We start from the raw sequence: 22,299 nt of genomic DNA on the forward strand, positions 1-22,299 counted from the left end.
AATATTAATATGCCGGTAGCGGCAGTTTAGTAATTTGTGCTAAACATACATAAAATACTAAAAAGACATACAATTTTCTTGGTGCTAAAGGACCGCTGTTGGCAAAATAATATGTATTCTATTTTGCCGATAGCGGTCCAATATTAGTAATCGCAGTCACTATAATAATTCAAATTCAAAATATTTTTATTCAATCAGACTTTTACAAGTACTTTTGAATCGTCGAAAGCATCTATAATCATAATATACCACTGGTTCAGAATGCCTTTCCTACCGAGAAGAACCAGCAAGAAACTCGGCGGTTGCTTTTTCAAAGATTTGATATAGGCACAATCATCGATGGGTACAATATTATGCCATGACGTATCATTGAAGTCCCGCGCATTGCAGGTCAAATCCACGCTCTTTTATCATTTATTTACATAATCTTCAATCGTTTAATATATTATGCTTTTCTCTGGAGCATAGTTTTAATAGATTTTTTAAACTTGTCTAGAGGGAAGTCCAAAATTGATTGCGGAATTTTGTTAAAGATTATAACCATTCCCACAAATGACTTTTGGACCTTCCTGAGGCGGAGCGTAGGAGTCGCAAGCCTGTCACGGTGTCTAGTCAGCCTGTTATGTAGATTGCCAATTCTCATAACTAAGAATATTTTGTCTTACAAAAATTATGTTATCTATACTAATAAATAAAATTGGAGTGTCTGTCTGTAATTTCGAAATAACTACCACATATTAAGGTCATATGGTTATTTGAACGATACTATAACTGAATCACACGTTTTTAAAATTTTTGTCTGTCTGTCTGTCTGTTTGAAAAGGCTAATCTTGGGAACGGCTGAACCGATTTTGACGGGATTTTCACAGCCAAGTAGAGAATTGACCAGGGAGTAACATAGACTACTTTTTTAACCGACTTTCAAAAAGGGAGTTGTGTTTTTCTACCTATGTACACCGAAATCTCCGAGATTTCTGAACCGATTTGCGTCATTTCTTTTTTAATCGATAGAGGAACTTTGCGACATTGTTTCGTAAAAAATTTGGAGTCCAACTCCTCAATCCTGATGCTGCACGGGATCTGACCAATCCATGCGGGCGAAGCTGCGGGCATCGGCTAGTTGTAAATATATTGAGAGGCTAGAGCTGTAAGGATACTTATTTCCTTAAATTTCTCTCGAAGGGAATCGCGTGGTTTTAGGTTTTAAATTGCGCGTATTGCCCTTTTTTGTAAATATACTATCTTAATGGTTCGGCTTGCCTTAATAGATATAGATAATAGCTTATACCTATCTAATCAATGGTTCGGCTCGGCTCGACCACCAACTCCAACTATTTGGATTTGGCAAATGATTCATACCTATTTGCATTATTTTAACGGCATTTGTTTCAACTTTAGCTAGTACTAAAGAGTTTGAAATAAAAAGACTGCATAAATTACATATTTAATTGATTTATTTACAGAAAATATTAGACCAAATTCAAATTTTGGTTATTGATTTTCTATATAAATTTAGACAAAGAACAGTACAGTGGTTAAATGGGGGCGAACACAAAATCCTCTGATGTATGCTTTATTTTATTATATTAAAGACAATAATAATGATAGTAGGTATTAGAGTATTTTACTAGAGGATTTTGTTCACATACATGCATATTTCGTTGACATTATAAGCGACAAAGTTGTCACAAGTGCAAATTTACTATTTAATCGTTAATAGTAATACAAATTTCTTATTCATGTAAAACATACATTATACTTTGCAAGCTCTAAATTATAAATGACTTCTGCATATTAAAAATCAAGGAGATTATATACAAAGCTACTACCAGCAGAATACATAAGTTATACACATATATTGTCAATAAAATTACAAGCTAAAAATATTACATTGTTGTAGATAATATTATTAAGTTGTCATTACAGATTAATATGAGCAAAGGTTCCTCTAAAGTTTGGCTGAAGCCTAATTTCACTTATTAATATACCAAGTATACTTATACATAAACTTCATTCTGGCTAAAGAGTTGTTTGTATGTATAATGAACTTGTGGGGCTATGTATTTGACTAAGAATCTAAGAGAGTTATTTTTTAGAATAAATGGACTAATTCGCTTTTCTTATATAAATACAGATAGACTTTTGGTTTTAAAGGTGTGTAATTTCAAAAAACTTGTAATGAATACACAATATAATATAATCTCCTTGACGGCACCGCTATCAATCTAGAAACTAGATTAAATAAGCAAACAATAATGCATTACCATGCTATACAATATTGCTCTCACTAGATCGTAAAGTGCAAGTGTGATATTAAGATTTATATAACGAGTAAGTCACGTAACATGGTATCATAAGATCTTTTTGACAGGCGCAAATTTCCTTTATACAATCTCAGATTGTTAGAAAAAATGTACATGAAACAGATAATTACTATAAAAATAGAGCTAAATATGTAACAAATAAAATCTTAAAAAAATTGTTTAATTAGGGAGTCTATTTATGTATTATTAAAAAAAATTAAAATAATTGGTAAAATTATAATTATTTATTTACAAATAATAAAAACTAGCATTAAAAAAAAATTAAATATGTAAGTTCCATGCTTTCCCGTTTTATAAGATGTGATTCAACATCTTTTGCAATAAAGAAGACCATCTTATTTTATTATTATTTAATAACATTATGAGGATGCAAGAACTTTTTTAACACAAAGAACATCTTTGTTATAATAAAAATATATGATAAACCTTCGGATAAATAATAGTTTCGTTAGCCGGAAATTTGCGCTTGGCCGTATTTGTTAACTATACATAGATATATCCAGGTGCTAGCGCTGCAAAGCATCTAATAGTATGACGATACTTGACCCTACAGCTACTACTAAGTCCTATAAAATACCAGGCAACCAATTTCTTCGATATCAATAGTAAATAACTACAAACGGGCATCAGCAATCTTTGTGTCTAGCTACCACAAACAGCGTAGTTAATACAAAAAAATTATAATATTATATCACACACTTCAGTTTACGTAGACCTCTAGTATGTTAAAACTGAAACTTATAAACGATTTATGGATATTCATTATGATGCCTATTGCAAAAACATCTTACATAGTAATTTAAAGCACTAGCTTGTAGCAAAGTATTTCGTTTGAGACATAACAAATTGAAACACTGAAGATATAAATAAATAGTTTAAAAAAAATCTTTAAAATATAATAACACTCTAACTTATAGTTAAAGTTTTGAATCTACAAAACTTAAAATAAGTCCTTTTAAAACTGCAATTTGTTAAAACAAAGCATCCATCTCCTGCGGCAGCGCCTAACTTATCGCGAACTTTCGATCACGAACTGTTTACTCCATATTCTGTCCCATTGGATACCCATTGATGCTGTTGGCGCAAGCAAACAAACACAATGAGCATTGATCGAGCTGAGACATATGAACAAAAGTATTATGTACAGGGAGAGATTTTAATGATTTCTCAATACGATCCACATAAAATGACTAATTTCAAGATGATTGTCATGAATAACGATCAATATCAAATTTAATAAAAACTAAAATTATTTAATAAACAAATTAAGGTACAAGTTTTCCAGAGCAGACACATAAGAAATCATATTAACTAATCATACCAAATAAAATTACATCTAAACAATCCTATTCAATAAACAATAACTATAAAATAAAATAGAATAATGAAATGTTAAATTATAACACAGCTTTTACTCCTCACTTCATCTTTCGATAGGGTATGTGACGAATGCTACGTCGCGCTTTTTCAAATTTTCACAAATTTAACTAAAATCAGACATATCGAAATTAACTATTCATATTTATACAAGAATTACCTATGAGCTGTTATGTTTTAATGGAATGTGTCACTCTAATCATTTAAAGAAACATAATACAGTGTGGCGAGGCGACGACATATGCGATTCATAAAATCCGATTTTGAGAGGTCTTTGAACAAAGATATGGACCTACTTTGTTTATTTTAGCCGACGAATTTTAGTCGAAGCCACCCTGTTTGAAGCCAAGCTAAAATAAGACAGACATAGCATTGTCATATACACCAGATAACAGCTCAACTGAACAGAAGGGAGAAATGATATTTAATAAATTATCAAAACTATTTTCCGTTTCTATAAATGATTTCACCATTAAAAACGAAACCCTATTCACTCTCGTTGCAAATTCTATTAAATGTGAAAAATAATGATAAAGATATCATCGGTGAGTTTAAGTTACTAAAATGGCAATGCTCTTAGCGACACTCCCAAACTTTGACGGTCTGATCGACGCTGCCCGATATCACATATGGCAAGCTCTTGTGGAAATCTGAAACAAAAACCAGTTTGTAAATTATTATAGAACAAAAAATATTATTTTAAAAGTAGAGTATTGTGCACACATTAGAGTAATGAACAACATTTTTTTAACACAAGATAATAGCAAGAAAAAAATTTTGGAGACCTCCACTTTCTTGATGTAACATCCATTAGGTCAATTTTTTTCGTATAAAGTATAGCTTATGTCACCCAGACCTTTATAATGAATCAAATGACACCTCATTCATCAAAATCGGTCCAGTAGTTTAGGCACTACGGTGGAATACACAGAATTTGGTTTACAAACATACATTCATAGACTGTCAAAATCATAACCCATTCTTTTGGCTTTGCCGCAGTCGGGTAAAAAACAATAATGATAATTCAATGCCAGTCACAGATGTGGTTTCTGTTGTCACTGGGGCACCATTTGTCGTGTCACATGGCGCCACGCGCCCAATGGCTGACCAGAAAGACAATAGGTACTTCGTGTTCCACACTTCGACACCAGTCGTCTGAGGCCGTGAGCGTAAGTGGCGCCCGGAGTGCAGATGTAGCCGCATCACTCACCGATGCTGGTTGCGAAGTGTTGGTGAGCATAGAGGGTCTTGAGGCAGCGCGTGTGCGCCACGTCCCACACGCGGAGAGTCTTGTCATCGGAAGCCGTGAGCAGGAAGCGGCCCCCGGGGTGCCATACTGCACCGCGCACCCAGTTATCGTGGCCCACCAATGTTACCAGGCACTGGCCCGTGCTCACATCCCAGATCTGAGTAAAGGATAAAAATATTTTGTGATTATAGTTCTTTTCTTATAAAAACTTCAAACTGCTTTTATTGATTCAGTAGGTCAAGAATCTTAGTTTCTCGTTTGAGTCACCATTCTATAACTATTGGTTATTGGTGGATGCTTTTGACGATTCAAAAGTACTTGTAAAAGTCTGATTGAATAAAAATATTTTGAATTTTGAATTGTGTACTCATTAGCCAGCTCATTCAGGGCCAGAACACCCAAGAAGAAACAAACACAGGTGTGGATATGGATGATATTCTGTTTGAGATTTGGAGGCGGATATTATCTTCTGAAACGCGATCGAAAACATCCTTTGAAGTTTACAATTCACCAATATATGATCCAGCTTAGAAGTCTTGATGGGAATGTTCACAGTGACTAGTCTGGAGCAAGCAGTAGGTTTTTTTATTTTTTTACACATCTAGCCCGGAAATTCTGACATACAAATTTGACAAATTAAAAGATGTGACCTGATTCTTGATGTATGTTCAAGCAACGACAAGTATAATGCACAAATCTTAATGAATAAAGTTTCATAATCAAATCTTAATGTGTCCTACGAGGTCATCAGCTGCATTAATTTTATTTTTATGGTTACCTTGACAGACTTGTCGCGAGAGCCGCTGGCCAGGAAGGGCCCCTGGTGGCTGGCGCGGCGGTTGTCGCCGCCAGCCGCCTCGTTGACGGCAGCGGCGGCCGACTCCGGCGCCCACGCGACGCACTCTACCACGTGCTCATGTTCGCGTAGCTCCATCTGATGAACAACCGTGCATAAAGCTTTAATCTTTACATGTTACAGGAAAACTGTTTCACTTCAACAATTCACTGAGAATGCGAGTAGCTTCAAGTTGGACTCTTATGATTTGAGCTAAATTATGGACACTGGCACTGATTAGAATATACCTTTTTCAGGAGCATACTTTTTAAACTTATGTAAAGGCAAGTCTCAACCAGATGGAAACGTTTAAGTGCGGAAACGAGCCCAGAGTTAAGAAAGAAGAAGGGAAGTCTCAAATTGATTGTGAAATTTTGTTATAAAAGATTATTTTTGTTCTCACAAACGCCTTTAGGACTTTCTTGACGTGGAGCACAAGAGTCGCAAGCTTCTTTCTTTCTTCTCTCTGGGCTGGTTTCCGCACTTAAACGTTTCCGTCTGTTGTGCGTGCATTGCCCCTCCCCGCCAAAGACTTCATTCCAGCCATCCAAGCTCACTCCAGAAATCGAGTAGACCACCCAGGTTGCAGAGGGCATCATGAAGTGAGGTTGGGGATCCCAAATAGCGCTCTCAATGCTTTGCCACGTCCGTGCACTCTAGGAGCAAGCTTATTACGGTTTCTAGTAACATTACCTTGCACTCGTTGGTGTCCGCGTTCCAGATGCGCACGGTCTGGTCGTTGGAGCAGCTCGCGAGCAGCGCGCCGTCCGCCGACACGCGCACCATGCGCACCCACTCGCGGTGACCCTTGTACGTCTTCACGCAGTAACTGCAACCAAAACCACGTCACGTCACACTACTGCCGTGGCCATAGAGAGCCCAGTTGAACTGATTTTCGTTTTTTTTTTGTAATTACATATTGTATCCATACTAATATTATAAATGCGAAAGTGTGTCTGTCTGTCTGTATGCTAGCTTTTCACGACCCAATAGTTTAACCGATTTATATGAAAGGTACAGAGGTAGCTTGCATCCCGGAAACTGACATAGACAACTTTTTATCCCATAAAATCAAATAGTTCTTATGGGATTCTATATACTAAATTAAATTCTCTATACTAAATTCACGCGGAGGAAGTCGCGGGCATCATCTAGTTTACTATAAAAGATACTCAATGTAATAGATACTCTAATACATACTCGATTTTAATAACTTTACAGGATGAAGGATAAAAACTTAAGTACATGCCATCGCAAGGGAGACCCCATGTCGTGAGTGTGCCCCATTTGGTGGTTATTATGCAACACATACCCAGTAGCCACCTCCCACGCCTTGATGGTCTTGTCCCGGCTGGCCGAGTACACGATGTCGCCGCTGGGGGAGAATGCCACGGACGACACGTTGTGATCGTGCCCATGCATGGTCTTTATGCACTCGTACGTCTGGTTGAAATCCCAAAGCTTGATAGACATGTCTGCACTGCATGAAACTGAAATAAAATAAAAGACCGTTAAATACTTTTTAACTATACTGCAGAAGTCTGACTGTGTCACTATTATCACTTACTCAAACTATATTTTTAGAATTTTAAGTTCAAGGAATCACAAAATGTAAGGGGCTGGGTGGGGCACAATATTTGAAGAATTGATTGGCATTGGGGTTCCAATGTACTTAAATAAAGATTCAATATTGCAATACGTTTTCTTAGGTGGAAATCTTACATAAGCCGATGTCTTTCCCAGGACATCGGTATCTTTAGAAGATTTCCCCAGCGTAAACAAAAAAAAATCACGCTATAAGACCATGTAAGAGACTTAACACTTACCAAGTAGCTTGCCATGATGGTCGAAGGCGATGTCCTGAACGGAGTCGGTGTGGCCCTTCAGGGATCGTTCGTAGTCGCCGTTCTCGAAATCCCACACTTTAATCGTCGCATCCTCGCTCGAGGACACAAGTAAACTGAACACTGGATGAAATATTACCTGGAACACAAACATTACCATGTACCATTACATGTACGGTGATTACCGTCTCCTGGAGATACCATAAAAAAACCGCACTACTCTACGACATCGTGGTGTGGAAATGAGTTATTTGGTCAAAACGAGTGTTGGAGTGGGATTTGTGGCGTTCGTACGCTAAAACTATTGAGTCTACAAAACAGGTGACAACATAAATTGTTGGAAATTGTCTCTAGTTTAATTGTTACACTACCATTTTTATGGTAAAATGTGTGTGGACGCTATTTTCCCAAGATGGCGGCGCGAGTGGCAAAGATACGAGGTGACTTTCCTGATAAGCCCCTTTTTGAGCACCAAATGACTGGACTATTGACTGAGATTTTCATGTAAAAGTCAATAAAGGTAAATGCAGAAAAAGACCATGTAAATAACTCAAAATGTGAAGGTCATTTTGTGGAGTTATTTACAACTAGCTGATGCCCACAACATCGTTTGCATGGATTAGGTTTTTAAACATCCCGTGGGAACTCTGATTCTCCGGGATATTTAACCATCTACGGTAGCTTTAACCATCTATCCTTAGAATAAGAAACCAGCATCTATCATACAACTGGACCACTAGTAAATCATATTACCTAATTGTTGAATCTTATGAATTGTACCTTAATGTTAGAACAGCTTAGAAGCCTTGTTTGTATCATAAAATGGTTAAATGTAGGATATTAGAAACTGCCTAGACCTTGACTCTCCGTTCTAAGAGCAGCACTTTGCGGAAATTAATGACAGGCAAGGAAATTGCCATATTTGGTCGCAAAAATGCTAACAAACTTCCTTAGTTACGAAATGGCAAGTTTTAGTTATTTGAGTTACTTTATGATCAATATATTATTTCTATATTTGTTTATATGACCATCCATATAGATTATGAATCAAAATTCAAATGATTAATCATAATAATTAATTTTTTGTACCTTACACTTTAGAAATAACATAATATATACACTACATCCTTATTTGACAATTAGAAAGTATACCCAAATATGACCCAAATTAAATAAATGTGCCTTTGACTTTAAATCCATGGAAATAAAATTGCCGTTGTTGTATAAAGGATAAGATCTTAATAAAGTCATTCGGCATTTCGACTCGTAGGTTTTAGTACTGTTATTAACAGATGTTAGGCATAATAACCGGGGCCGACGCAACGGCGTAACGTACTCCCCGAGGCACGGTGGAAACGAAAAGGAGAAATTCGGACATCCGAAGTCGGCCACCCATCCAGTTACTGACTTGGGACAACATATTAACGTAACGTTAGGATAATAATTATATTATCCTTACGTCATTTACCGTTGCTCAACAATCGCAATCGATTATTATGCATTGTCACAAGTAAGCTACACTTGAGTGTGATATGAATCGGCCATAAATAACAAAAATCACAAGACGTATAATTCAGTCGGCCCTATATGACCTTTTAACCTCCTTATGAAATGACCAATTTTTCAAGAACATTTTAACGTCACGGCGGATGCATCGCTATCTAAGAACTTAATTGGCTGTTATTTTTTTTCTAATCTCCTCTATCTTCAGGGTCTTTTTAACGCCCGACCCAAAAAGAGGGGTGCTATAAGTTTGACGTGTGTATCTGTGCATCTGTCTGTGGCATCGTAGCTCCTAAACTAATGAACCGATTTTAATTTAGTTTTTTTTTTGTTTGAAAGGTGGCTTGATCGAGTGTTCTTAGCTATAGTCCAAGAAAATCGTTTGAAAGTTACCAGCTCGTTTCTAGTTACTGTAACCTTCACTTGTCGGGGGTGTTATAAGTTTTTAATTTACACTTGTACATATTATATACACTGGCGATTTGTTAGCGTGTTTCAGCGAGGTCGCCACTATACCCAGAAAACGCTCGATAGCAGCGCGTTACGTTTCTTGCGGTCAGTGTGCAATGAGCTTAATACCTCCGTAGTTTGTAAAAATAAAAGATTGTTACATAAACTCTCGTAACTTACAATCTTATACACTCAATTGAAATACACTTAATAAGTAAAGTACTTAGTAATAAGTAATAACGATAAAATCGAGTGCTCGTATGTGGTAATAAACGATTATGTTATGTTGGTATATACTGACTCACGAAAAACCTTGTTATTTTCTGTTTCCAACACCATAATACAATCTCTTCACGACGAAAAAGTGCAAAATTTGGGGTTTCGTGACAGGACAGGATTTGCCATGAGGATTCCTTACGACCCATGGAAGGTGTTAGGTTAGAAGTGGGGCCATCGGCATTAGGACTAAGGGCTCGCCCCACCCAAAATTAACATCAATTATCTTGAAGGCTCAACTTTTTAAATCCAACCTGGCTCCTAACTACTAAGGACCAATCCTACTCAAGGAATTTGTTTTTTACGAATGGTCTCGTATAAAGTGTCAGAGGGTACTGTAAATCTGAGGCTGCTTGAAATCCTTATCACACTGTTGTTTTGTGAATGCTGCCAGCGAGCGAGTGCCATTACGTGCTATGCCACTACGTACTGCGTGTGCAACGAACACTGAGGTTGAAACAAACAGGATGCGCGAGAGCCACACTTATATGCCCGCGACTTCGTCTGCGTGGATTTAGATCTTCAAAAACACGTGGGAACTCTTTGATTTTCCGAGATAAAAAGTATGACCACTATCCATTCCCGGAATGAAAGCTATCTCTGTTTTTTATCTTAGACTTACAGACAGACAAGTACAATTTCGCATTTATACTATTAGTATGCATAGTTATATGTTAGAGGAGAGGTGTGAGATCATGTCTTGTATTGCTTGTGATATAAATCGTACAAATTAGTACGCGCGTGTTCAGTTTTTTTTTTAGGTCCTGCCGGGCAGCTGTTGTCATCGCGTTTGCTGTCACGCGTTGCGTCCGTCATTGAATACCTGCTTCCCACGGTGCATGATATTGCAAACGGACGCGAACAAGCCCGCACCGAGGCACCGCGGGAGGAGTATCGTCCGTGGTAATGCAAACACGTCGTCGTCCGAGCCTTTTGCGCGGTGCACGGCTGTCCGCCCCGTAAAAATCAGGCATTAGCCATAAACCTGTCATACCTTTGTAATAGTGGCCCGGTGTCCCGTAAGGCAGAACTTCTCTGGTGGGCGTGGAATCCACTCGGTCGGCGTTCGCTTGGCCCGTGTCGGCGCTCCCTCTATGAACTCCTTTTGTGCCTCCGACAGTTTGGATTCCAGCTCCATCACCTGAGGAACCATAACAGTTTTATGGTTAGTTGTGTAAAAATTCAGATAGGTAAAGAATAGCGGATGTATAAATAACAGAGGTTTTTGATGACATAAAAAGATGTCAGAACAAAAAAATATATACAGCGTACTTACATGTGAAACCTAGTCATAAGATGGGAATGCTCTAAAGTTTAATCAAGATTTTTATTATATTCTCTGGTTTAATCAGTTTCTCTGCATCTGTCATAATTCATACCGGAATGCTAAATCACTTGGGATTATTACTTTCTTTCAGAACATAAAATATGATAAAAGGACATAAGATTAAAACAAAAAAGAAATGAAAGCTTTTTTAAAAGTAGGCAGGTCATAGTATACAATCGGGCAAGTGGACAGCTGTGACCTAGAAATGTCGCTGCGATCGATAAAGTGGGTACATTTCTCTAGGACAGAATAGTGTCGAGATGTTAGCAGACCGATGCCTTCAAAAACCAGTACAATAAGCACGTCGGGCCTTGTTTTGGTAATAGCTATTGACACAGTCACTGATAGTAACTAATGGTGATTATTTACTAGTTAGGTAACCGTGAGGCGATAGCTTAGATCGCCATCGAAAGCAAAATGACTCGGCCACGCTTTGCTGAAAGGTTGCGCGTGTCTCACGAAGTGTCAAATGTAATTTATATCTTGCTGCTAATAGCAAAATATAGAGCAGTAATTATGTAAGTAAATAGCTTGTTTGCAAATTATTACAAACTATAAGAAAAACATACTTAGGGCCGATTTTTGTACCGTCAAATAACTTTGAGCTGAGGAACAGATTTGACGTATTGACAGATTTCCTATACAAAAACTGTCAAACCCTCAAAATTCCTCGGATAAAAGTTATTTGATGATTGAAAAATCAGCCCTTATTCTACTAATATGTGATTTAAAGAAGAATTTCACAGGTCTGAAATCGCGATACGAACTATGATAGTAAATTGTGGTCAGGGAAGACATTATAAGATGAAAATAATAAAACATGATTTTTTAAACGCATAATCAGTGACTTTGTCGCAGTGAGCAGTGTGATCAGTGATGCATTATATTTTGTTAATAAAATATTTTGATTTCTATTTAGGTACCTATCTATTTTTATAAAATTTCATAACTACTTAAAGATTAAAGAATCGTATTAACTTTGATAACTTCCGGATAATTTATCATTTGTATCTTCCGAAATACTTTACTGCAAAACTTGCATTAGTCACTGTCAGAAGGAAACAAAGTTGTATTATCTTTAGTGAACACTAGCTGAACAAGTACAAAATTAAGCTAAAATTTCGGTTTCTATTTATTTTTTATTTCATTGTCATCGATATATGTAATTTATATTTCGATGTTTATACTTTAATGACTATTTTTAACCCCCGACCCAAAAAGAGGGGTGTTGTAAGTTTGACGTGTGTATCTGTTTATCTGTCTGTGGCATCGTAGCTCCTAAACTAATGAACCGATTTTAATTTAGTTTCTTTTGTTCACTTGTGATACTTCTGGTGTTAAATCAATATGGAACTAATTAATTATTATTTTCCATTCCATTCTGCTGGACAATGGCATTTCCAAGAGCGCGCCACCAAAAACAATCCTCCGCCTTCCTCATTCAACCGGTCCCCGCTACCTTCTTCAAGTCAGTTATTATTCATCAATTACCTTTTTCTGCAGCCGAATAACGGAGGTCCACTTCTTCTCGAGGAGGCCACCGAACTTGCGATCCATTTCGCCGGTCATCTCGGCTTCCTTCTTGAACGCTTCCAGCGCGTCGTTGTAGCCATTGCTGCCCAAGTAGTCGGCGATCGCTTTGTTCCTGAACAAATGAAAGGTTTTGTTATAAAATATAACTCTTACCAAAATAGTCAGTACTGTGGCGTAAATCCTAATTCACATATATCTAAATACATGGATATAAGGGGGTGGAACAGAATTGATTATCCAAAACTAAAAGGACGACTTTAAAGAGATTTTTTAGCATTGAGTTCGCGTGAACTTCGAAGATGGCATACGTTGATGCAGAAAAAAAGCATGGACGTCATAGCGCTATGGCGATATCAGGGCGGAACACGGGTGTTAGTTTTATAATCTAAGCGTATCTTCTATCTAAATATACCTAATCTAAATACCATCCCTATGACCATCACTGTTTTTAAAATGTCAAACTTATAATTAGATGTCTTTATTGTTCATACAAGGAACTGAAGAAAGCCACATGGCGGAGTGCATTGTATTTGTTCAAGCTTTTTAATATTACACTCACAATTTTTTCAAATGTTAATGCGTTATGCGAGATAGTACCGCTTGCTTTGTAACAAGTTCTGTTTAGAACCAACTATGTCTATGAATGTGTAAAACAGAGTAGAAGGGAAATCGGGAAGTTATTCGTAGAAAGCAATTCAAGAGGTTTTCGCACAATTAAAGCTCGAGCCCATCTAAGTAGAATGGATGAAATGACTAACCTCATTTTCTTGTAGGTATAATAATAGCAAAATGAAAATGGAGCAAGCGAGGTGGACGAATTATATTATGTATTTGCATTTCTCCGTCCGCCCGTCCATCAAACTTGGGGCCTTATAGGTAACATCGGATTATTTCAGTAACAATATGTACCGAAATCTATGGTCAAAAGCATGCCAAAAGCTTAAAAAATACTAACTTTAGTCAAGTATCAAATGGAAATAAAATTAAAACAATCTTCTGCGAGAGAGACACATAGCTGACTTTTCCCTGCAAAATTTTGGTACCGACAATCTGAAATTAATTTGTTTTCTGGTATCTAGGATCAAAACAGATGTCCCGAACTCACAGGACACGACTCTTCATTTGCGGCGAACCATTACGTTACTATTCTACCCACAATTTGGTCTATGCTATTCTTTTTTAGGGTTCCGTACCTCAAAAGGAAAAACGGAACCCTTATAGGATCACCTTGTTGTCTGTCTGTCTGTCTGTCCGTCGTGTCTGTCACGAAACCTATAGGGTACTTCCCGTTGACCTAGAATCATGAAATTTGGCAGGTAGGTAAGTCTTATAGTACAAATACAGGAATAAATCTGAAAAGCGTGAATTTGTTGTTATATTATCATGTAAAAAAAATGTGTTTCAATTTTCAAAGTAAGATAACTTATACCAAGTGGGGTATCATATGAAAGGGCTTTACCTGTACATCCTAAAACAGATTTTTATTTATTTTTATGTATAAAATAGTTTTTGATTTATCGTCCAAAATGTTGGAAAAATACCTGAGTACGAAACCCTCAGTGCGCGAGTCTGACTCGCACTTAGCCGGTTTCTTTTCTATACTTTTTAAATTAATTTTAATCAAGTCAAATCAATTAGTGATTTTAATCACGAGGATCTTAAAAGTTTATACTTTTTATACAAGTACCTAAGTAAATAAAAGGAAAGATGTAAAAAATCACCATTGTTAAAGGCCAGTGACGTCGTAGGTACTTCGCCTAAACGTAAACAGATAAGCCGCCCTTGGCAACGTAAGCCCCGGCCCGTATCCGGAATTTAACGCTTGATTCAGCCATCGAGGTTGTGCGTCGAGCAGGCAAATTGAAAGCAGGTACATGCGCAGGTGAAATTTCATAGGGGGAGAAATATCATGATAAAACTGCGTACCTATTGTTGTCTATGCAGGAAATCAATACCTAAGTGAATATGCAGGGGTAGAATGTGAAGTTAATTTATCCTTACACGTTTTGTTTTCTTGAATTTGATTGTGTAAATTGTAAAACTTTTTGCATAACAAACCATTGGCTTTTGAAAATTATATTTAAACTATCTTCTCACACAAAATTGTTTTTAAAATTTGACTATTAGCCATTTGCTTATATTTTTGAATGCCACACAGTTCTTCTTTAAAATCGTTAGATTGAAGAATCTAAGAAACCTAATAAACGATATTCTTTATAAGCGCGGTTTTCATCTAGGACTTTGGTCATTTTAACGACGGTTACGACGCCTTTGCAACTCGATGTCGTTAAATTATTTTGACTTTTAACCTATGTTACTTTTGGCGAAACTATACAGATGTGGGCAATAGGTATGCATAATCAAGGCATTAAGGATCTAACTGATCAAATATGCGCAATAAAATAGAGAAATAAACATGGTCTTTTCAACTTCGTCTAAATATACATAAAAGGAAAAGATGACTGACTGACTGATCTATAACGCACAGCTCAAGCTACTGGAGGAATCGGGCGTTTGGCATGCAGATAGCTATAATGACGTAGTCATCTGCTAAGAAAGGATTTTTGAAAATCAAACCGTAAGGGCATTTGTGCACTCATTCGTATTCGTTTCAAAAATCCATCAAATACGAATCGTAAATATACGAATGAGTGCACAAGGCCACGTATGACGGCCACTTCGTATTCTTACGAAATTCGTATTCGTATACGAAATACGAATTGAATATGAATGAGTGCACAAACGCCATATGGGAGTAAAATAGGGGTTTGATATTTGTGTCCACGCAGACGAAGTCGCGGGCATAAGCTATTTTAGAAATATTATGATGATAAACAGGCTCTATCTACGTATTTGGTCAAATATCGCAGAACGACTTTTTAAGAGTGGGTTACGTAATAACAACAGCTCCAATTTCGATTTTCGATATTGTGGCCGCTGGCAATTCTTTTGGTTATTTATTTTTCTTTTGTCGTTGAAGGTAATAAATAGATTAACTATTATGATTACCGTCTATAATAAATAATACTTTGTTATGATATTGATTTATGAGTGGGTCACGCTTTTGATAATAATGTGATTCTGAATAGTTAGATTTAAGTGTAGGTTTTCAACTGGGTACTATCTATTACTAATCGATCAGTGGAGCGTTTCGTCTCCGCTGGTCTTTGAACGAGATTAATTTCTCGCTTGTTTAATATGTTAGATCAAGGCGGTGAAACTAAATCGATTCGAAGACAATCAGCATTGCAGGGGTTCCTATTGTTGGCGTGGGAGCAATCATGTTAAACCATTTATGTTTAAGTAAAGAGACTGAGCGTTTGGGGATCGAAATATTTACTTACCCTTTACATAAATCAAATTCCAGTCAGAGGTTTCAATCAAACTTTAACAAACGTTTGTGTAATTTTAAGGTGATCGTATTTTAATTTAAAACTATTGGAAAGAGAAGACTCGCACAATTTAAAAAGTTTTCTAAATAAACCCCAATAATGTGGTTTGCGCTATGTCTTTTTCAGCCCGCACAATTTTGATTTTTTTAGTATTTTATGTACCACTGACTATTTTATGACTACCATTTATCAAAATCGGTTGAGCCGTTGAGTAGTTACGAGCGGAGATACATTTAAACACATAACCCTTCTTTTGGGCTTTGCCGCATTCGGATAAAGATCCGCAGAACTCGAAAAAGCTGCCTAAGCCGCAATAGGCACACGCAACTCATTTTTCAATATTGATCATACCTGTGACCATAATAGAGTGCGATAGATTCCTTCACATCGGGATTGTAGAAATCCTCATGGCGATTATATGAGCTGATGTGATCGCGACTCGTGTATTACATTTACGGCAAGCCTGATGCTGCTGATCTCACTTGCATTCTCAGTAGGTACCTACTTACGACGACTTACTTAGGTAGGACGAGAAGTACTTCTCGTCGTATTCTTCAGTACGTTAATTAATCTTCATTGCTGAGAATCATGACCCTGTTCCATTCATCACACAAGGTACTTAGTTTCAATACTTAAAAATGTGCCATGTATGCCCTCTTACATAATATAATTTTGCCTGAATCAACTCAAGATGCGCTAGAGAAAATAACTTTCCCCTATCTAGACATCTATTCCGTTGTTGGAGGGTATTTACATTAACACGTCTCTGGAACGAATATATCATGTTACCATGACCTTTTTTTGTTTACGGGGGGAGACAAATGGGGTTATTCAACGTATCGGCTCTGGGGTGCTGCAAATGTTCATGGGCGGCGGTAATCACTTAACATCAGGTGAGGCGCTTGCTCGTTTGCTCGCTATTTTTTAGAAATAAAAAAAGATACCTGACGTCCTGGGCAAGACATCGGGTTATGAAAGGATTTCTGCCAACTAAAACTCCCTCAGTGGCCACCCTCAGCGCATATTGGGAGGCTCCGAGATCTCTTATGAACACAATATGATACCATGACTTACTATGAAATGATGACGTAGCTTACGCCGCTGCACATTCATACCTTGGACTGTACCAAAGCTCAGTAGCAACATTGAGCATAGCGAAAGTGGTTTCGTGCGAGTCGCGGGCAAAACAGGGGCTTGGGAAAATAACTTTCACAGTATATTTCCTTCCATTTCAATTGAAGGGCATACGCTATAACCATTAAGTGGTATCATTGATTGATTTAACAAATCGCCGCCGCGCCGGACCCATTATCGATGACTGCACCGATAAACTGTTAATTATTGTGTAGGCGAACATGATAACTAATTAATCAATTTAGATTTCAGCATACATATGTAATTTAAATGAAGAAAGTTACAATATTATTACACATGGGTAGAGGTAGCTTTAATTCTGTACCAATGAATTCACAAGTGTAAATTAAAAATTTATAACACCCCCGACAAAGGTTACAGTAACTAGAAAAGAGCTGATAACTTTCAAACGGCTGAACCGATTTACTTGTATTATAGCGAGAACACTCTCAAGCCACCTTTCAAACAAAAAAAAACTAAATTAAAATCGGTTCATTAGTTTAGGAGCTACGATGCCACAGACAGATACACAGATACACACGTCAAACTTATAACACCCCTCTTTTTGGGCCGGGGGATAAAAATATGTTAAATCGTGATACCTATTTGGCAAAAACGTATGAATGAACGTAATCAGTTAGTTAAGCCACCATGCGAAGCGTGGAACACCGTGGGGTTTTAATCGGTAAGAGTCCGACGTAACCTCCGTGCATCCCCGGGCGATGGTATCGATGAGGATTTCCTTACGAAAAAAAGGCTGCTAAGGTTCTGATATCGTAATGACTTGAATCAACTCACTAAAAGGAAGATGGTGATACATTATTCCATGATTTTGAGATAGTACCAGTTTTAAAAGAGTACCTAACTATTTGAATAAAGCATGGATAATTTTGCGTTTCAAATCAACTTCACTGGCATGGAGTTAGGAATCAGCTTTTCAACGGCATTGACTTTTTTGCTAGTTACAATACACAGATATATATTATTTATTTATTATATATATATATATATATATTATCTGTAGGTAATTAGGTATATATAAAAGGAAAAGCTGACTGACTGATATATCAACGCACAGCTCAAACTACTGGACAGATCGGGCTGTAATTTGGCATAGTTTGATGTAGACATCCATTAAGAAAGGATTTCTGAAGGAAGTAAAATAGGGATTGGAGTCTACGCGAACGAAGTCGCGGGCATAAGCTAGTAACTTATAAACAAACAGAGGTACTCGAGCTAAATACTTGTAGTTCGAGATTACAATACAATATCACAAGTATAAAATACAAACGAATAATAATGTTAACGAACACATTGTGTCAACTGTTGTCTGGTTTAAAATGGATCGACTGGCTCCAGCAGGACCACCGCAACAGATATACAATGAAGCTCTGGTTAAATCAGACGCGTGAAGGCAGAGAATACTACGTGGCTCCTAGGAATTGTAACTTATTCAAGGCACTATCAGACTGAGCTAGAGTGAGGGAACTCTCGGCTTGATCCTGATATTAGGCTATGGGTGACGTGAAATCAAAGAAAAATAGTCGATTCATAAGGCTACCTAGCGTCAAATGTAGGAACATTTGAATCCTACCAATGACGTCGAAGTCTCGACGTTTTGTTACAAGTTCCCCAACTGTCGTAAATTGTGGTACGATATGAAAGCGTTTACGCTGCGGGGCTAGTGTAAGAGCTCGGCTCTTACACCAGCCTATTGACGTGACGTACCTATTTTATACATTTCCTCTAACGTGTATCATTTACAATAATACAAATCCCAAAGAGTCTTCCTGTCGTCACGCGTTGCCACAGTACGCGTTCAGTGTGATATCCTGCCATGCTGCTGTGCATGTCTTTTTAAGGTTTCAAAAGTATGAACAAATAAAGGGTAAAGCACAATAGGCGGAGACGTCTAAGTGCGGAAATCTGCCCAGAAAGAAGAAGAAGGACGTCATACAAAACGCACGTCACGTGTAAATTGTAATAAGCAATTGTATGAAGCTATAGTCATAGCATAGCAAAGCGTGACGACGACAGTAGGAGCCTAGACACGCACCGCATTAAACGTTGCCGCGTTGTGTGTGTTTCAACCTTTATGGTTTTGAAACTTGGAAGCAAGTACTACCTACGCAGTATAAACAATAGCAATTAAGAGAAATTAGTATTAGGAGCACGTAACGAGTGATTTGCATAAGTTCACGTGATTGAAATACGTTTTTACCGCTAGACTTGTGTTTTGTTTCCGAAAATGTTTATAACATGTGCGTAGGGTTGGCGCGTTGTTTTAGTACAAAACTTTTACTTTTTGAATTTTTCGTTAATGTTTCTATTACATCAACATAGAAGCACCTACTGAGTATAATCTAATCTAGCGGAATTTCGCCTGTCCTGTACGCGGAAGTCGTTTAACCATCACCCAACAAATCAAGCTAATATTTCGCTTCGGTTCTCTAACGTTCGTAAAGGATTAAGGAGTGCAGTTGAACCAAGAAAAGCGACCAAAATTATTCAAAAATAATGGTGCAGAAATACACGAGCGGAAAGCATCTTTTCCACGCAGAATCCGCTAGACTTAACCCTTCCTTTGGTTAATTTTACTCGCCGAATACACAGTCAAAGATTTAAAATTATCTTTATTTAAGTAGGCCTGGTATTATTTTTTAGAACATTTTATAGATGCACTGAGTAAGATCATTTAGGTATTTTAAATTAATAATGTTAGGCGATTTTTTGTGCTTTTGAAATAGTGCACCAAACATTTCAACAGATTTAATAATAATGTTTACTTTGGGGTGACAACCCTGGTAACAAGTGTGCCTTGTTGGCTAACAAGAACCTATGTCGCAATATCCGTTGTTAACCTTATTCTCATTTGCCGAAATTGGTTTTATTTTCACTCGACTACATTGTCCAAACTGAACGTGTTAAAAACCAGACCAACTTCTAGTTCAAGTAAGATCATTAGTTATGTGTGAATCACTGATAACAATGATCAAAACAACTGCTATAAAATCCGACCTGTGGATCACGAAATTGGTCTGACGCCGACGCACGAAAGAATGCATATTATTAAATTTTGAGTGACTAAATGTAAAACTAACGTCTTCAGCATTTAGTACGCGCAGTTTGCTTCACTACATTTCCGTGAGCGAGATTCTGTTGGGTAGGTAGGTACGTCACCTTATTCTACAGGTCACTCCATATGAATACCACCGCTCCTTGGGCGGCAAGGCGGTTTTGTCGGACCATGTCGGATCGAACTAAAACCCAACGATTTCACGCATCGCCTAGTGGCTGGGTTATAAAACCGGACTGGTCGCATCACCATCAGCCAGCAACGGCGCCTGTTGAGGTAGATCCTACTCTGAGACCAATAAAGTACTGATACAGTAAGGTACGTGCCTGGAACTAAACGCTGCGCCTCCCGACTCGAGGACCATTTTTAACCCCGACCCAAAAAGAAGGGTGTTATAAGTTTGACGTGTGTACCTGTGTATCTGTCTGTGGCATCGTAGCTCCTAAACGAATGAACCGATTTAAATTTAGTTTTTTTTTTGTTTGAAAGGTGGTTTGATCGCGAGTGTTCTTAGCTATAATCGAAGAAAATCGGTTCAGCCTTTTGAAAGTTATCAGCTCTTTTCTAGTTTTTTTATAGAGGTTTTTGTGACGGGGGTTTTTTAAAATTTAAGTTATATGTCAATAGACTCGCTAGCTCTCTCCTGGCCTTTAAAGTAGAATTTTCCTCTTTCTTCAACTTTATATCTAAGAGTTTAAAACCTTTATCCTTTGTTGTTGTAGTATGTGTAGCGTTTACCTACATATAGTTTTTATTTTTCAATGTCGTGAGCGATTTAATTACCTTACCATTTGGCAACGCAGATCCATATCGTACGTTACGTCAGTCATATTACTACAATGCTACACAGTAATGTCTTTATTAACACACCTTTTATGTGCATAGTCTTATATATTACAATATTATGACTTTTCATTACTGTTCTTCGATTATACTTCTTAAATGTAAGCACGGAAGCACATTTTCAATTAAATGAAAGAGGGTTGAAAGATAAATTAATTATATCAAAGTTACATCAGCTATTCATTATCGTATTTGAGGGCTACCAATCAATTGCCTTTTCTCTCCAATTTTCCTTTTTTGCTTCAAAAAACAAGTCTCAGTATACTAATGAAAGGTGCGTTTTATTAGGTAACTATAAATTATATTCACTCATATTATTAAATTTTGTCATCAAAATAATATAACTATTACGTCAGCCTTATAAATTATTCAATGACGTTGATGTGTTTTATTGGACAAATGAATGAATACATCCATTCTATGCTTAACGTCCTGTTTTTTTTTTCTAGTTTCCTTAGTGCAATAGATTTCTCAAAGATTTGTATATTTTTTGCATTGAAAACAAGTTATCGAAATGTATCTTTTTTGTTTGTGCCTACATTCTTATTCTTCTCCTTTAACTTTCATTTAATTGCTCTTTAAACAGAGCTTCAGTACTTTGAACTTAATCTTTCCATAATAAAAAATCTCTGCAAATTAATGGTGTCAAATTGTTCTTCTTTTTTATTCGGCAAGGAATCATTTAACATTACGTCAGCCACATTGATGTTTATTTATGCACCCACATGTAACATTCAAGGTTTCTTAACGGATATTTATTTTTTGGTCAAAATAAGAAACATTTTATCGTAATTCGTAACAAACACTTTAATGCGGGTTTTGTGTTTGTGTTTTTTAGTTTAAATATTTGGTAGTTCATGTAGTTAGTAAACAAAACACTTTGAATCAATCCAATGTATTATATAGGGACGTGTGACGACTGACGACAACTTCAAGTGTGAAGAAGGAACCCTAAAACTGTGTCTTTCCATGTTAGCTCGCTACCGCCTTAAACTGCATCATCACTTACCACCAGGTGAGATCGCAGTCAAGGGCTAACCTTATCATATAGTTAAAAAACATTAGAAGTGGACATATTTTATGTAAAACTTTTAACATATCCGTGTTCAAACCTCTCCGCCGCCGCTCCGTATAAA

The 22,299-nt window shown here is 37.1% G+C and overlaps 1 protein-coding gene across 1 annotated transcript in view; it reads right to left on the minus strand.

The window, feature by feature from the left end:
• Positions 1 to 1,432: 1,432 nt before the first annotated feature.
• The window catches only part of LOC123872377 (lissencephaly-1 homolog), a 51,189-nt gene continuing 30,322 nt past the window's right edge, over positions 1,433 to 22,299 (minus strand). Inside the window, exons 3-10 of the mRNA XM_045916609.1 lie at positions 12,677 to 12,830; positions 10,853 to 10,999; positions 7,612 to 7,768; positions 7,098 to 7,275; positions 6,479 to 6,614; positions 5,729 to 5,884; positions 4,912 to 5,107; positions 1,433 to 4,351 (exon numbers count right to left, since the gene is read on the minus strand). Of these exons, the coding sequence (XP_045772565.1) occupies positions 4,278 to 4,351; positions 4,912 to 5,107; positions 5,729 to 5,884; positions 6,479 to 6,614; positions 7,098 to 7,275; positions 7,612 to 7,768; positions 10,853 to 10,999; positions 12,677 to 12,830 (1,198 nt within the window). The 3' untranslated portion in view covers positions 1,433 to 4,277. The remainder of the gene's footprint in view (positions 4,352 to 4,911; positions 5,108 to 5,728; positions 5,885 to 6,478; positions 6,615 to 7,097; positions 7,276 to 7,611; positions 7,769 to 10,852; positions 11,000 to 12,676; positions 12,831 to 22,299) is intronic.

Source organism: Maniola jurtina, chromosome 15 (genome assembly GCF_905333055.1).
Source record: "Maniola jurtina chromosome 15, ilManJurt1.1, whole genome shotgun sequence".
NCBI classification, from domain to species: Eukaryota; Metazoa; Arthropoda; class Insecta; order Lepidoptera; family Nymphalidae; genus Maniola; species Maniola jurtina.